Genomic DNA, 16965 nt, shown 5'->3' with positions numbered 1-16965 from the left:
TGCCCAACCTTCCTTCCGAGGAGTGGCTGGTGGGTTTGAACCGCCAGCCGTCTGGTTAGCAGGCAAGTGTCTTAGCCACTATGCTACCAGAGCTCCCATATACCTCTTTAATTCATTCAAGTATTTGAAATAAATTAACTAAATATACTGCATTCTGTCAATTTCACCTACTATTTCTTAGTTCTATGTCCTCCTCTCCACCTGTTTCTGCAATTCTACATCAGATCCTTATTGCTCAGTGCTATGATTTCAACAGCCTCCTATCAGGCTGTAGTATCCATTCCCAACTTATTTCTAATCTGTTCTGCCTTATGACCAGTGTGAACACTAGAATCCAAAGATGGCCCCCTGGTAAACCACATCTTTCAACATTTACAGCTGTATGGAATAACCTCTCATATTGAACCTGACCTGTCCTGTATAACCAACAGAATGTGGTGGAGGCGACACTATGACTTCTAAATCTGAGTCATAAGAAGTCTTGTGGCTTCTGCTTGTTTGGAAGAAGCCAGATGTCATGCAGAAATCTCACTACATTGAGAGAACCATACTATCAGAATCCAAGCTAGCTACACAGGGAGAAAAAAAAGAGAGAGTAAAAGAGAAGACAACCAACCCAACCCAGCCCTAGCCCAGGAGTCAGAAAAGTAAGTGGACGAGTTATCTTAGACATTCTAGATGCAGAAGACGCCATGTACAGAAGAAACGAAGACACAGATATATAGTTCCAGTAGAACAATCCGAGGCATCTCCAGGCATTTGATTCCCACTCTAGCTGAAGCCCCAGACATGGTGGAGCAGAAACAAGTTGTTTCTATTATGCCCTGCCTGAATCCCGAACACAAAATTGTATACATAATAAAATGGCTACTATATGCCAGTAGATTTTGGAGTGATTTTTATGCAGCACTGGATAACCAGAAAAGCCCTTATAATATTTGACTAATGCAGATCTTATCATGTCATCCTCCTATTAATTAACACTTTTTAGTGGCTCTTCATCATTAGAATAAAGTCCATCTTCATCAACTATGACTATGGTCCAGAAGACATTTTATTAAAAATATATCATCTTCCCATTTGCTAGGAAATCAAATCCCAACTTCCCAAATCAAAGCAACCTATACAGTCTTTTTCTGTCTGTTCCACAGCTGTTCTGACATCAGCTGCATATGCAGCACTTGCTCTTCTGGCCCTAACCACCTGGAGTTAGGTCAGATCTCACAGGGTATAGGGAACAATCTTCCAGACCACCAAGGCTTCAGATGCCAGCTGCAAGCTTTGTAATCCCCATGAGCCCCTTAATTCTGACCTACTAGCTTACCAATTTTGAGTTTTCCTACTACCCCTTCAGGATGACAGATGCCTTAGTTATTAGGGCAGTTGTAACAGAAATATAACAAGTGGATGGGTTTAACAAACAGGAATTTATTCTCTCAGTTTATGAGGCAAGATGTCCAAATTCAAGGTGCCAGTTACAGGGGAAGGCTTTCTCTATCAGCTCTGGGGAAAGGTCTGTGTGACTGATCTTCCCTTAGCTATGGGAGATTCTGAGCACAGGGACCCCAGGTCCAAAGAATGCACTCTGCTCTTGGATCTTCTTTCTTGGTGGTTGTTTTGGTTACCTAGTGCCAAAGACAAAATACCACAATGGGTGGCTTTAACAAACAACAGTTTATTCTCTAACAATTTCAGAGGCTAGAACTGTAGAAGCCCAAGTTCAAAGTGGCAAGCGCTAGGGGCTGGGTGAAAGCCCCTCCACCTTGGGCTTCAGCTCAGCCTCTTGCTCCCAAGCCCACTGAAGCTGGAGGTGTTTCTTAGCTCAGGCAGCTGCTAGCTGCTGAGGCTGACAGATCCCAGGTCGACAAATAAAATGGCATAGTCCCAAGATTACCTAACAACATGGCAGGACACTAGTTCAAGTCCAGAGACAGTCCTAACATCAGCCAGAAACATGGCAGGCTGCTGAATGAAGACTTGGCTCCATGCAGGGTCCAAGAGTGCCAAAAAAGCTGCAGAGACCTTTCTCAAAACTTCTCCTTACATACTGGAAGCAGACCACATCCCTAAGGCAGCTACTCCGCTGCTCCAGTAGATTCTACCATGGAATTGACTGCCAATCTCATCATGGGGAATAACTACATCTAGGTGCCCAGCTACTCAAAACCAGGCCCAGGCAAATTGACACATAACCTTAACTACCACAGGGGTGAAAGGTAACTTTCTCTCTGCTTGCTTCTCTCTCCTTTTAACTCTTTTGAGTTAAAAGGGGATGCAGGTACACACCCCAGAGAATCTTTTCTTTTACATATATATATAATTTTTAAATGCATTTTATTGAAATATAATTTATGTATCGTGAAATACACAAAACTAAAATGCCATGGCCAGACTTCGTCTCACCTATTTTGGTCATGTTGTAAGAAGGGACCATTCCCTGGAGAAGGATGTCATGCTTGGTAGGGTGGAGGGTTGACGAAAGAGGGGGAGGCCTTCAACGAGATGGATTGATACGGTGGCTGCGATGATGGGATCAAGTATAGCAGGGATTGTGGGGCTGGTGCGGGATCGGGCAGTGTTTCGTTCTGCTGTGCATGGGGTCGCTATGAGTTGGAAACGACTCGACAGCACTTAACAACAACAACAACAAAATGACATGGGTCAATGCATTTTTTTTTTTGCAGTGTTCCCCCCACCCCTGGCAACCAACAAAGAAAGTTTCCTTCCCTATCTAAACCAAGGAGCTCTGGTAGCATAGTGGCTAAAGCACTTGACTGCTAACCAGAAGGCTGGCGGTTCAAACCCACCAGCCATTCCTTGGAAGGAAGGTTGGGCAATCCTACTTCCGTAGTGTACTGCCTCAGAAACCCAAGGAGGGGTCACTATGAGTCGGGGCCAACTCGATGGCACATAACATAACAACATATAAACCTTTCCTTGACCCTCCACAGCAATGAACTAGTATTTGTCCTGTGATTGACTTATGTCACTCAGCATAATGTCCTCCAAGTTCATCCATATTATTTGGTGTTTTGCAGACTCTATATTATTCTTTAGTGCTGCATAACATTCCATTATGTGTATGTACCATAGTTTGGTCATCCACTCTTCCGTTATAAATCTTAGAGATAAGTCCCTTGCTAGATATGTAATTATCGGCAAACATGAACTTGTTGCTGTCATTTTTGTTATGTGCTTTCTCGTGGTGTTGATTTCTTTGTTCCATACAATTTTTCACGCTGAGCTCATTTTGCTTATGAATCGTGTTATCACTTCCTTCATTGTGATTGTTTTAGTGTTTTGTGAATATTTGTGCTGGTCCTCTTTTTTGATGTGAAGGTTTATCATTTTTCTTTGAGGTTACCCTGTGATTTATAGTTTTCTCCCAAGTTTACAACTGTCTGTTCTATGTTGTAGTTGTCCTGACTTCCCTACCATCTAAAAGTTCTGTAATGACACAGACTTTTTTTCCCTCTTTTTGGTTTGTAGTTGTCCTCATCTGTCAATTGGTGTCTCTGGTTCCCTGTTTCCAAACTTGTAGGCTTATTTACTTTGGATACTTCCATAGCTGGGTTGGTTTCTGTGTTATGTCATCATGTGTGTTAATGGTCAGTTGTTGTCTGCTGTTGTTGCTTCTCTGTCCAAAGAGCACCCCTTAGCATCTCTTGTGAGGTTGGTCTGGTTTTAACAAATTCTCTTAATTTCTGCTTATCTGACAATGTCCTAATTTCACCATCATATTTGAGGGACAATTTTGCTGGGTACATAACTTGGTTGGAAATTTTTCTCTTTCAGGGTTTTATATATAATATCCCATTGTCTTCTCACCTGCATGGTTTCTGCTGAAAAATCCGAGCTTAGTCTTATTGTTTGTCCCTTGTAGGCAACTTTTTGTTTTTCCCATGCTGCTCTCATGATTTTTTCTTTGTCTTTGGGTTTGGTAAGTTTGATGATGATATGTGTGGGTGATTTTCTTTTGGAGTCTATCCTGTTTGGGGTTCGTTGGACTTCCTGAATGGATATATTATCCTCTTTCATCATACCAGGAAAATTCTCTTCCAACAAATCTTTGACAGTTTTCTCTCTGGGTTTATTTGTCTCTTCCTGTTCTGGAATTCTTATTGTTGTTGTTGTTATGTGCCGTCAAGTCAGACCTGACTCATAGCGACCCCTCCTTGAGTTTCTGAGTATCAATACAGAAGTAGATTGCCCAACCTTCCTTCCGAGGAGTGGCTTATGGGTTTGAACCTCCAGCCTTCTGGTTAGCAGCCAAGGGGCTTAGGCACTATGCTACCAGAGTAGGTTATTCCTTTTGATGGTATCCCACATGAACCTTAGACTTTCTTCTTTTTGTTTTGATCTTTTTTCTGATTAATCCCTTTCCAAAGAGTGTTCAGGTATTTGCCTTCAATTTCCCTAATTCTGTCTACCATTGATTCAATTCTGCTTCTTTGCCCATTCAATATCTTATCTATTTCTGAAGATTTAATATTAATCTTCTAGATTTCTGTGTGTAGATTTTATATAATTTCTAATTTTTCATTTATTCTGTCATTTTGTTTTTGTATTGTCTTTGAAATTGTTCTAGGGTTTTCTCTGTGTTTTCCTTGATCTGTCTCTCAATTCACTGAAGATACCTAAATATAATTCTTTTGAATTCCTTATCAGGGAATTCTAATGCTGCATCTTCCTCAGGGTTGTGTTTTGGGTCTGTATCCTGGTCCCTTGTTTCTCCTCCTTTTTCTTGCTTCTTTGTGTGGACTGTGATTCTCTGTTTTCTCTGAGGCATTGTGAAGTTTTTGTGTTTCTATTTAATTGTTGATTGTATGTTGGAGTGACTTGCCCACAATTTTAATTTTCTCTGTATGTTACACACGCAAGCAGGGTACTGTGCTCCTCTATTTGCTAACTGACAGCACTTACATGCTCACCACCTGTCTCCTTTCCTGTTGTCAGCCTCTCATATGCCCCTGTCGATCTTGGCTAAAAGAGCCTATTCTTAGGTCCCTGGAATTCGAGTGAGCATGCTATCACTTTAAAATCCAAGACGGTTGCCACTTGTAAAGATTCAAAATGGTTGAGCCCTCGGTCACCTTAAATATCCAAAATGGCCACCACTTGTAAACATTCAAAATGGCTGCACCCTCGGTCAATTTAAATATCTAAAATGGCCACTGCTTGTAAACATTCAAAATAACTGCACCCTCGGTCACTTTAAATATCCAAAATGGATGCTGCGTGTAAACAATCAAATGGCTGCGCCCTCTGGACAGCGTAAAGTCAACAGCTCAGGTTGTCTCCCTCCCCGGTGTTTCTTTTCCTAGTCACAGGCCACCAGTGCAGTTGTCCCTGCAGCCCTTGGTGACCAAGGTTGATCTTTAGGTCAATTCTCAGGTCCCAACACCACTTGAAAATACTCAGGCTGTTGGTCCCATCACAGTAGCTGACAGAGTCTGCAGCTCTGACCGTCTCTGCACTCACTGTTTTCGTTCAGGTTTTTCCATTAGTTGGTGCCTAATCCATTCCTGCATAGTTCCTTTCAAAGCTCAGGGTTCCAGAATTATCTTCTGTATCTCTGTCAACTGGTTTTTCTTTTCTTTGCTGAAGAGTGTCTGTGTCACTTGCCTGTTCCTCTATGCTACTGGAATTCCTATATATATAATTTTTATTGTGATTTGGGTGAAAGTTTACAAAGCAAATTCTTTTTCCATACAGCAAATGGTTCACATACACTTTGACTCATGACACTGACTGCAATCTTCCACAAGAGAAGCTCCAAGAGAGCAATAGCTTTCTTCCCTCTCCCCCCATAGTTAGTTCTTCCCTGTGTCCTTCCCTCCCATGCACTCCTGCCCACCGAGCTGTCTCCCTGTGCATACACAGCCCTCTATTTCCCCATGACTGACCTCTCCAAGGAGTGTATCTACCTAATGTAAATGTTCAGCTCATATGCCTGTCTTTTGTTTGGTTGCAAGCCAAAGGAGTAGGTTCAATTCCAGGCATGAAGGGAAGCTAGGGGCTATAGTCTCAGGGGTTCCACCAGGCACCATAAGACCAGTAAAGCTGGTGCCCCACTCCCTTTTTTAATGATTTTGAGTTTTGTTCCACATTGTTCTGCCACTCTATCCAGGATCTTCCAAATGGATCCCCTTCAACTGGTTGACAGTGCTAACTGGGCATCATCTAGTTCTGGTATCATACTCATATAGGCTGAGGATCACATGGTGTTCCAGTCCCTTGGACTAATTGTTTCCATGTGTCTTTGGTTTTCTTCATTCTTCTTTGCTCTGGACGAGAAGAGACCCATCGTTTTATCTACATGGCCCCTTGCAAGCTTTTAAGATCCCAGTGGGTACTCACCAAAGTAGGATGTGGAACAACGTTTTGTGTAGTATGTTATGCCGGTTGAGCCTGATGTCCCCTGCGACTATGGTCCCGAGCCCACAGGTCCAATTACTTGCTCCCTCTAGGTAGCTGGCTGTGGCCAAGAAGAAACCACAATCTTGTCCCATGTCAGCTCTACTATATACCTGGAAATTCTTAAAGAACATTCATATGCACTTGTAGAAATATTCTGTTAACCCTATACACGGTCATGGGCACACTCCCCTCTGCATAGACATACTTAATAGTTCAGCCTGTCCACCCATCTATCCACCCACATATTAACATTTGCCATCACTGACAACACAGTACTGTATGTGCAAAAAAGTCCATCTTTGTTGTCTGTACCTCTCATGTACCTCTCTTTATCTTCCCCTTCCTCAATGCCACCATGTTGGTTCTTCACATTTGGTACACTGCCCTTCTCTTCACCCAAATCAATATTTATCTCTGCCTATCTAGCAGTATTCCCTCCTCTCCCTTCTCATCACTTCTTGTTGTTGTTGTTATATGCCGTCGAGTCTGCCAGCGATCACTCCTTGGGTTTTCGAGGCAGTAACACTACAGAAGTAGATTGCCCCATCTTCCTTCCGAGGAGTAGCTGGTAGGTTTGAACTGCCAGCCTTCTAGTTAGCGGTCAAGTGCTTTAACCACTATGCTAACAAGTCCCCTTTTATGAAGTAATTTGCCTCACTGTCCTTCCGTGGAGCAGCTGGTGGGTCTGAACCACTGACCTTCTGGGTAGGAGTCAAGATTCCTCATCCACTACGCTATGAAGCTGGATGGTTCAAATCCTCCAGCCACTCCGTGGAAGAAAGATGGGGCAATCTACTTCCATAGTGATACTGCCTTGCAATCCCAAGGAGGGGTCCCTATGAGTCCGACTCGATGGCTTCTCACCACTAGTAACCAACAAAGAAAATTTCCTTCCATATATAAACCTTTCCTTTTTATAATAATGAACTAATACATATTTGTCCTTCTGTGATTGACTTATTTCACTCAGCATAAGGTCCTCTAAATTCATCCAAGTTATGTGGTGTTTTGCAAATTCTATGTTATTCTTTAGAGTTGCATAGTATTCCACTGTGTGTATATACTGTAGTTTGGTTATCCATTCCTCAGTTGATGGACATCTAGGTTGTTTCCATCTTTTTGGCTATTGTAAATAGTGCTGCAATGAACATGGGTGTCTAAACACCTGTTCTTGTCCTTGCTTTCACTTCTTTAGGATATATACCTAGTAATGAGATTTTGGGGTCAAATGGTATTTCTAATTCCAACTTGTTAAGGAATCGCCATAATTCTTTCCAAAGTGGGTGTATCATTTGACAGTCCCAATCAACAGTGTATGAGAATCCCAATCTCTCCACATCCTAATCAAGGCACTAGCTATTTTCTGTCTTTTTGAACTTTGCTACTAGTCCTGGGGCAACATGGTATCTCACTGTCGTTTTGATTTGTATCTCTCTAATGGCTAATGAGCTCTGGTAGCATAGTGGCTAAAAGCATTTGACTGCTCACCAGAAGGCTGGCGGTTCAAACCCACCAGCCACTCCTCGGAAGGAAGGTTGGGCAATCCTACTTCCGTAGTGATACTGCCTCGGAAACCCAAGGAGGGGTCACTATGAGTCGGGGCCGACTCGACGGCACATAACAACAACAACAACAACAATGGCTAATGAGGAGCTCTGGTAGCATAGTGCTTAAGGCATCTGACTGCTAACCAGAAGGCTGGAGGTTCAAACCCACCAGCCACTCCTCAGGAGAATGGGCAACCCACTTCCGTACAGATATCCTCTCGGAAACCCAAGGAGGGGTCACTGTGAGTCAAAATCAACTCGACAGCAGTATGTTTGGTTTGGAATGGCTAATGATCATGAATGTTTCTTCATGTATTTGTTGGCCGCCTGAATAAACCCTTTGGTGACGTATTCATGTCTTCTGCCCAGTTTTTAACTGGATCATTTGTCTTTGTGTTGTTGAGGTGTTGGAGTTTACCCAAGGGAATCTTCCCTTATAACAGATCAGTTGAACTCTATCCTAATTCCCCTTACAACTGACTGGCTTATCACATCAGATCATATCATGGGAGATCATGACTTAAGTGTTAAATTGCATCATTACATAACTGTGAAATCATTAAGAATAATGTCCCAGCCAATTTTACGCATATTTTTGGTTGATCCAATTCAATCTACGACACCAAACAAAATAAACTAGTAACTCCCCAAACCCTTCTCACACTTCTGATCTGCTGGCTCCCAATACTCCTTTGAGTATAACAATTGTTAAAATGACTCATAGAACTCACAGTAAGTGTAACATTTACAGTTACAGTTTTATTATCACAAAAAAGGATAAAAATAAAGAGATATATAGGCAAGGTCTGGGAGGTTTCCTATAACAGAACATCCATGTCCCATAAAAGGACACACTACTACCTCCCCAGATGCATCAATGTCTGTAACCAACTAGAAAGCTTGTCTTGGTTTTCTAATGTTGCTATAACAGAAATATCTTAAGTCAGTGGCTTTAACAAACAGAAACTTATCCTCTAACAGTTTAGGAGCCTACAAGTCCAAATACAAGGTGCCAATTGGGGAAGAGTTTTTCTCTGTGACTCTGAAGAAAGGTCCTTGTCTCGTTTCAACATCTCTGGGCCTGGTGTTTCTTGGAGATCTATAGGAATCTTGGCATCATTCTTCTCCTTGGCCTAAGAACTTCTCAGAGCAGGGATCCCATGTTGAAAGAACATACTCCACTCCCAGATCGTCTTTCTTGATGGTATTGAGGTCCCTCTGATCTCTGCTCACTTGTTTAATCTTTTCTGTATCTCAAAAAAGATAGAACCTATCATGTGGGATACCATCAAAAGGAATAACCTACATGTAACTGGAATTCCAGAACAGGAAGAGACAAATAAAAACAGAGAGAAAATTGTCAAAGATTTGTTGGAAGAGAATTTTCCTGGTATGATGAAAGAGGAGAATATACCCATTCAGGAAGTCCAATGAACTCTAAACAGGATAGACCCCAAAAGAAAATCACCCACACGTATCATCATCAAATTTACCAAAACCAAAGACAAAGAAAGAATCATGAGAGCAGCACGGGAATACCTACAAGGGGCAACCAATAAGACTAAGCTCAGATTTCTTGGCAAAAACCATGCAGGTGAGAAGACAATGGGATGGTATATATAAAACCTTGAAAGACAAAAATTTCCAACCAAGTATTATGTACCTAGCAAAACTGTCCCTCAAATATGATGGTGAAAATTAGGACATTTCCAGATAAGCAGAAATTAAGAGAATTTGTTAAAACCAGACCAACCTCACAAGAGATGCTAAAGGGTGCTCTTTGGACAGAGAAGCAACAACAGCAGACAACAACTGACCATTAACACACATGATGATATAACCCAGAAACCAACACAGCTATGGAAGTATCCAAAGTAAATAAGCCTACAAGATTGGAAACAGGGAACCAGAGACACCAACTGACAAATGAAGACAACTACAAGCCAAAAACAGGGAAAAAAGTCTGTGTCATTACAGAACTTTTAGATGGTAGGGAAGTCAAGACAACTACAACATAGAACAGACTGTTGTAAACTTGGGAAGAAAACTATAAATCACAGGGTAACCTCAAAGAAAAATGATAAACCTTCACATCAAAAAAGAGGACCAGCACAAATATTCACCAAATACTAAAACAATCACAATGAAGGAAGTGATAACACAATTCATAAACAAAACGAGCTCAGTGTGGAAAATTATATGGAACGAAGAAATCGATACCACGAGAAAGCACACAACAAAAATGACAGCAACAAATTCATATTTGCGATAATCACATATCTGGCAAGGGACTTATCTCTGAGATTTATTGCAGAAGAATGGATGACCAAACTATGGTACATACACATAATGGAATGTTATGCAGCACTAAAGAATAATGTAGAGTCTGCAGAACACTGCATAACACGGATGAACTTGGAGGACATTATGCTGAGTGAAATAAGTCAATCACAGAAGAACAAACATAGTATTAGTTTGTTGTTGTGGAAGATCAAGGTAAGGTTTGTATATGTGGATGGAAACTTTTTTGTTGGTTGCTGGGGGATGGGGTGGGGGAAAGGAACACTGCAAAAAAAAAAAACACATCGACCCATGTCATTTTAGTTTTGTGTATTTCACAGTACATAAATTATATTTCAATAAAATGCATTTTAAAAAAGATAAAATCTAATCCTGTAGATTATACTGTGTTTCATTAACATAACTGTTTCTAAACCTGCTTCATTAACATTACAGAGGTTAGGATTTATAGCACATAAGATAGTTACATCAGATCACAAAATGGAGGATAATTACACAATACCCTACTCAAGTTGACACATTGTTTTCGGGAACACAATTCAATCCGTAACAAAGACCACAGAGCTTCTCTGTCCACAGCCATTATTGGCGGTCTGATTACATAATTCAACTTCCAGTCTCTCTCCCCTGAGATCAATCAATACCATGAGGTTTATATCATGTAATAGGTCTCTCTGGCATAGTCAGCCCTACCCAACATGAGTCATGAGCCCTCAGGTGTGGTTTGGAGTCCTCATCAGAGACATTTGAATCATTGGGCAACTTCCAAGAATTTAGAGATCATCTGTCATGAACCAAGGACAAAGACCAAATTCTTTTGGTAAAGTTAGCCCAATACCATCTTATCTTCTACCACTCTCCCAAACATATGCTAAACTCCAATCACACTGGACCAATAAAATGCAACAATTCTTTCATCTCTCTTTATAATCTATTTCCTCTTCTTGGAATGCCTTTCTTATTCTCACCCTTCTCTATATCTATGGCAAATTCATACTTATTTTTAAATATTTAGATCCTATATCTGACCTGAGATAAACTCCCATCCCCATCCTAAGAACAATTAAATGTTAACTCCTCTGTGCTTACAAAATACCTGCTATAACATTCTATAGTAATTTATTTACCCCACTGGCTATCCCTCTCATTTATGAGTAAAAAGAATTAATTTGTTAATCTTTTCATATCTCAGGGGATCCATGACAGAGTGTCTGCTACCTGGTTGGCACTCAATATATATTTACTATCTTAAAAGTAATATATTCTTCCTCTATTGTAAAGTGCAAAGATTATACATTTTACAACTCCCTGTCACATTTTTTCTCATACAGTAAACATTAGAGTAAATATGTCTTCTACCCGCTGGTGAGGAATAACTATCCTTTGAAATATCAAGTGCAGAAAACACACACACGTTTCACTTCCTCTAAGAGCAGTTATTTTCACAAGGTTTTGTTCCTTGATTCTGAAGTGCTATAAAATCCACTCTAAGAAAAAAAAGTCAACTAAGAAATCCTTCTCTCCCCAGGTATATGAAAGTACACTTGGCGGAACGAGGGGATCCAAAATGTGAGGAGGAAGACTTCAGCCAGACCAAGCAGCTACACAGTGGTCTGGAAGGAAGGAAGCACTGGCAGGTAGGGAACCAACGTAACAGAAGAAGATAATGAAGGATGTTGTTGTTGTTGTTATGTGCCGTCGATATTCAGCCTGAAATTAGCCAAATTTTGCTACCCTGGAAATTTCTCCCTATTCACAATATAGTAAAAGTTGTTTTGGTTTGAGAAATACTAGTTTGGGATTATAAAGTATTGTGCTGTGGGAAGAAATCTGTTTCTCAAAAGACAACCGTTTCAGACAGTTTAAAGTTATAAGCTCTTGCTGAGGAGGTTAAATGCAAAGCTATAATGTCTAACAATAGAGGGAAACCAGCCTCCTGAGAAGTAAAGAAAAAGAATAATTTACACAATCTACAAATCAGCTAGCCAAGTTTCTTAACATCCAGATCAAAAATCACTACCAAAAACACTTACATACAGTGATCACCAAGTTACCACAAAAAAAAACCAAAACCCTGAAATAAAGGGACAATATTGCGTTATTGTATTTTGGGACAAAAAAGATACACTTACCTTCTCTTCTGAGGAAATGGTAAGCTTGTCACTTGAGATTAAGCTGCATACTTGTTCTATGCCAAGATTCAGAAACTCTTCACTGAGTACAACATCTGCAAAATGCTGTTCTGTTTGGGGTTAAAAGGAAAATCCATTAAAATCAACACTCATTATCAGTGTTTCCCACTGCTTAAAAAAAAAAGTCACACTCACACAGTTTAAGTATGAAAAAACCAAGGGTACTTCCTCTAGGCAAGAACTAACAAAACAAACACAAACAAGCTCAGAGACACCTTACTCTGAGTTTAAATAAGGGAAATAATCCTTGCTTATTTGTTTATAGTACAACAAAGCAGAAATACAACTAGGAACAAAAAATCTCTAAACTCACTGCCGACGAGTTGGAACCAACTCATAGTGACCCCTCCTTGGGTTTCTGAGGCAGTATCACTACGGAAGTAGGACTGCCCAACCTTCCTTCCGAGGAGTGGCTGGTGGGTTTGAACCACCAGCCTTCTGGTTAGCAGTCACATGCCTTAGGCACTATGCCAACAGAGCTCCTACAGGTAGGACGGTTGTCTTAAAATTTATTTGCTTAGTCGAATAACTTCTGTTTTACATGGTGATATTTCCCTTATATAATAAAAAGAACACGTCTTTATGTCTGTAAAGCTTTTCTGTTTGTATGAGACTCATAATTTTACCTTGTGGTTTTATTAATTGTAGTAAATATATAGGTAATAAAACACATGTCACTTCTACAATCGTCACATGTACAGTCATTGACAATTATATTCATCATGTTGCTCAGCTTTCAACATTAAATGTTTCTGAATTTTTCCATCACCCTGACACCTTTTTATTTCATAAATCAGAAACAGGACATGTGTTATATACAGTCACACACTTGAATGTATTATGTAAAACATTACAGGGCTCTAGAACATTATGAAGTAATTAGGAACACCCTGCTTTATTTGAAGAGCTAAAAAGTATATAGTACAACAATAATATTTATGTTAAGAATCATATTTTGAATTTTTCCTACAGTCTTATTAGCATTTGCCAAGTCCTCTATATGAAAAAAAGTAAAGTCTCTATTTCTAAAATCAAGTACACCTTTAAGTGAACCACCCAGAGCTAAACAATCTTAAATGCTGGTCAATCTGAATATATGACTATCATTTTAGTAATAATTAAAAAAGAAACAATAAGTTTATGATATAGAAAGCTTGGAATTCTATGTAATCAGTTTATGTGGGATCACATTAATATATACTTCAACTATTTTAAATAAACTAATAAAATTAGTAATTCTTAAAAAAAAACCCACACCCAACTTTCTTGGATTGCACAACTATGCCAATCCCTCCCAACAGAAAAAGCCAATTACTATTAATATAGTCGATAATAATAAATTTTAAGAAGAACTAATCATTTACAATGAAGCCTTGTGGCACAATGGTTAATTAAGCATTTGCCTGCACATTTCTCAGTTCGAACCCACTCAATGGCTCTGAGGGAGAAAGACCTTGCGATCTGCTCTCGTAAAGATTAAACAACAACAAAAAGAGCCAAACCCACTGCCATTGAGTCGATTCCAACTCATAGCAACCAGCACTGGGTTTCCGAGGCAGTAAATCTTTATGGAAGTAGATTGCCCAGTCTTGCTTGTGCGGAGTGGCTGATGGGTTTGAACCACCAATCTTCTGGTTAGCAGTCAGATACCTTAGGGACCCTGTGCTCCCTGAAGCACCAATAATAATAATAATAATAATAATAGAAACAATAAGTTTATGATATAGAAAGCTCTGAATTCTATGTAATCAGTTTATGTGGTATCACATTACAACATATTTTAACCACTTTGAAGAAACTAGTAAAATAAGTAAAGATTCCAAACCAAACCAAACCAAACTCACTGCCGTGGAGTTAGATACAACTCATAGCAACCCCTCCTTGGGATTCCGAGGCAGTATCACTATGGAAGTAGATTGTCCGATCTTCCTTCCAAGGAGTGGCTAGTGGGTTTGAACCGCCAGCCTTCTGGTTAGCAGTCAGATGCCTCAGGCACTATGCCACCAGAGCTCCCAGTAAAGATTACAGCCTAGAAAACTACTATGGGGCAATTCTACTTTGTCACATGGAATGGCTATGACACAAAATCAATTCAATGGCATCTAACAACAACAATCATTTACAAAATAATCTTCCTGCAAATCAAGCTCTCACTTTACAGTGTGAGCTCACAAAGAAATGTAGTAGCTAAGAGTCTGAGATTTACCACCAGACATAAAAGAAATGAATCCCAGCTCTGCCATGTGCTAGCTTGTACGACCTTGAGCAAGTTAACTGATTTCTCTAAGCCTTGGTTTCCCAGTCTGTAAAATGGAAACAATAAAAATACCTTCCTTACCTAATAAGATTACTGGGAGGATTAAATAAAATAAAGCACTTCCTTTAAATTAGATTACAGCATACTTTAATCTACTATCTTTACTATGATGATTTTCAAGGTTTATGGTGAGTATGACACATATTACTGTCATCAAACTATCCTGTGCTTTTTGATTCAGGGCCAGAATAGAGCTACTGTGAGACATTCAGACTAGTGTGACAGAAGTGACACACTCAAAAGTGTGTCTGGTATAGAGTAAGGATTAATAATTTCAGAGTAATCACTAAATTCTAAAGTAAAAACTTGCTAGGAAATCTAGATATCTAGGTCTTACAAATGACCGTATTGTAATTTTTTTTTAAAAAAGAGGCTTTTCTAAGGTGAAATAAAAGTCATTCAAACATGTGTTTCAGTAGATCATAAGAAGGAATACAGTTAACTTCCCTTTCAGCAATAATTGAAAAATAAAATCTGCATTTACACAAACTTTATTAGTAATTGTTCACTCTACAGAAGATTCATCACAAGATGACTTTAAAAATAATAAGCAGCTCTGGGGTAATTATAGGAGCTCTGGTAGCATAGTGCCTAAGGCACTTGACTGCTTACCTGAAGGCTGGCGGTTCAAACCCACCAGACATTCCTCCGAAGGAAGGTTGGGCAATCTACTTCCATAGTGATACTGTCTCAGAAATCCAAGGAGGGGTCGCTATGAGTGGGATCCAACTCAATGGCACATAACAACAACAGGACAATTATAAATGATTGGATTAACAAAATACATCGAACACACAATTTTTTGGAGCTGGCAGTCACGTTCAAGCAAAGTACTGGCCAGAAACGTGAAAATAAAGAACAACATAAATGATAAATTTGTGATTGATCAAAAATCACTGAAAAAAAAATCAAATATTTGAAAAAATACAAACTAAAGATTATCTTAAACACTCACTTTTAAGAGGTATCCACTCCTTAAGAAAAAACACAATAGTTCTTTATACCTAGTTGGAAAGGACGTTTTTTTACGTAAGGCTATAGAGTTTAAGAAACCATTGTGAATAACTGCAAAGGACCCTTCTACCTCTAAATATAACAGTTCTTAAAGTCTTCTAACCCCTATACAGGAGCTCTGGTAGTATAGTGCCTAAGGCACTTGACTGCTAACCAGAAGGCTGGCGGTTCAAACCCTCTAGCCACTCCTTGGAAGGAAGGTTGGGCAATCTGCTTCCGTAGTGATACTGCCTTGGCAACCTAAGGAGGGGTCGCTCTGAGTCAGGTCTGATTCGACAGCACATAACAACAACCACCCCTATACAAGTATACATAAAGAAATTATTTCAAAGGATTTTTTTTATACACTAGGGAGCTCTGGTGGTGTAGTGACTAAGGTATATGACTGCTAACCAAGGAAGCTGGCAGTTCATCCCGACCAGCAACTTCCCAGAAGGAAGGCTGGGCAATCTACTTCAATAGTGATACTGCCTGGGCAAGGAGGGGTCACTATGAGCTGGATCCGACTTGACGGCAGCGTGTTGTGTTGCGTTTTTTAATACCCTAAGAAAAATGGAAACAGTTTTTTACTAGTTGGCTTTGCTTAAATTCTAAAGAAGAAACTTAAGAAAAGCATAGGTTATGTGTACTAAAAGTTCCAAAATACTGAGAAATAAATTCACTGCAATGACGTTCTGGCAAACAACACATCCATTTAAAAAATACTTATTATAGCAACTTGGAACTTCAAACAGGAAACACATAGTATCTGCTGAACAAAAGGTAAGTTCTTTTATTTCCAGTTAGAAGTATTTTCACTTCCAAATATATATTTTGGACTAAGCATTTTACGGGAGGTCTGGTGGTGTAGTACCTAAGGCATTTGCTAACCAGAAGGCTGGCGGTTCAAACCCACCAGCCACTCCTTGGAAGGAAGACTGGGCAATCTACTTCTACAATGATACTGGCTCAGAAAGCCAAGGAGGGGTCACTATGAGTCAGATCCGACCCCACGGCAGTGAGTTTTGGTTTTTAAGCATTTTATGAAAGTTTTAAGTATAATAAAAACTAAGCAGGAGTTCCGGCAAGATGGCGGACTAGGCAGAAGGACTGCACAGACCCTCTTCAACAAAGAAAAGGGAAACCAATTAACACAGACACAGAAGATAATCTTGGACCCCTGAGCCTTGAAGGG

The 16965-nt window shown here is 39.9% G+C and overlaps 1 protein-coding gene across 1 annotated transcript in view; it reads right to left on the bottom strand.

The window, feature by feature from the left end:
- The window catches only part of KLHL2 (kelch like family member 2), a 180346-nt gene that overhangs the window by 48356 nt on the left and 115025 nt on the right, over positions 1 to 16965 (bottom strand). Inside the window, exon 5 of the mRNA XM_007954203.2 lies at positions 12401 to 12510. Coding sequence (XP_007952394.2) covers positions 12401 to 12510 — 110 coding nt within the window. The remainder of the gene's footprint in view (positions 1 to 12400; positions 12511 to 16965) is intronic.

The sequence above is a fragment of the Orycteropus afer genome, unplaced genomic scaffold (assembly GCF_000298275.1).
Source record: "Orycteropus afer afer isolate SDZICR_OR568_19922 unplaced genomic scaffold, OryAfe1.0 scaffold00443, whole genome shotgun sequence".
In the NCBI taxonomy this organism is placed as follows: Eukaryota; Metazoa; Chordata; class Mammalia; order Tubulidentata; family Orycteropodidae; genus Orycteropus; species Orycteropus afer.
Note: the sequence above shows the minus strand (reverse complement) of the source record. Positions and strands in the feature narration are given on the sequence as shown.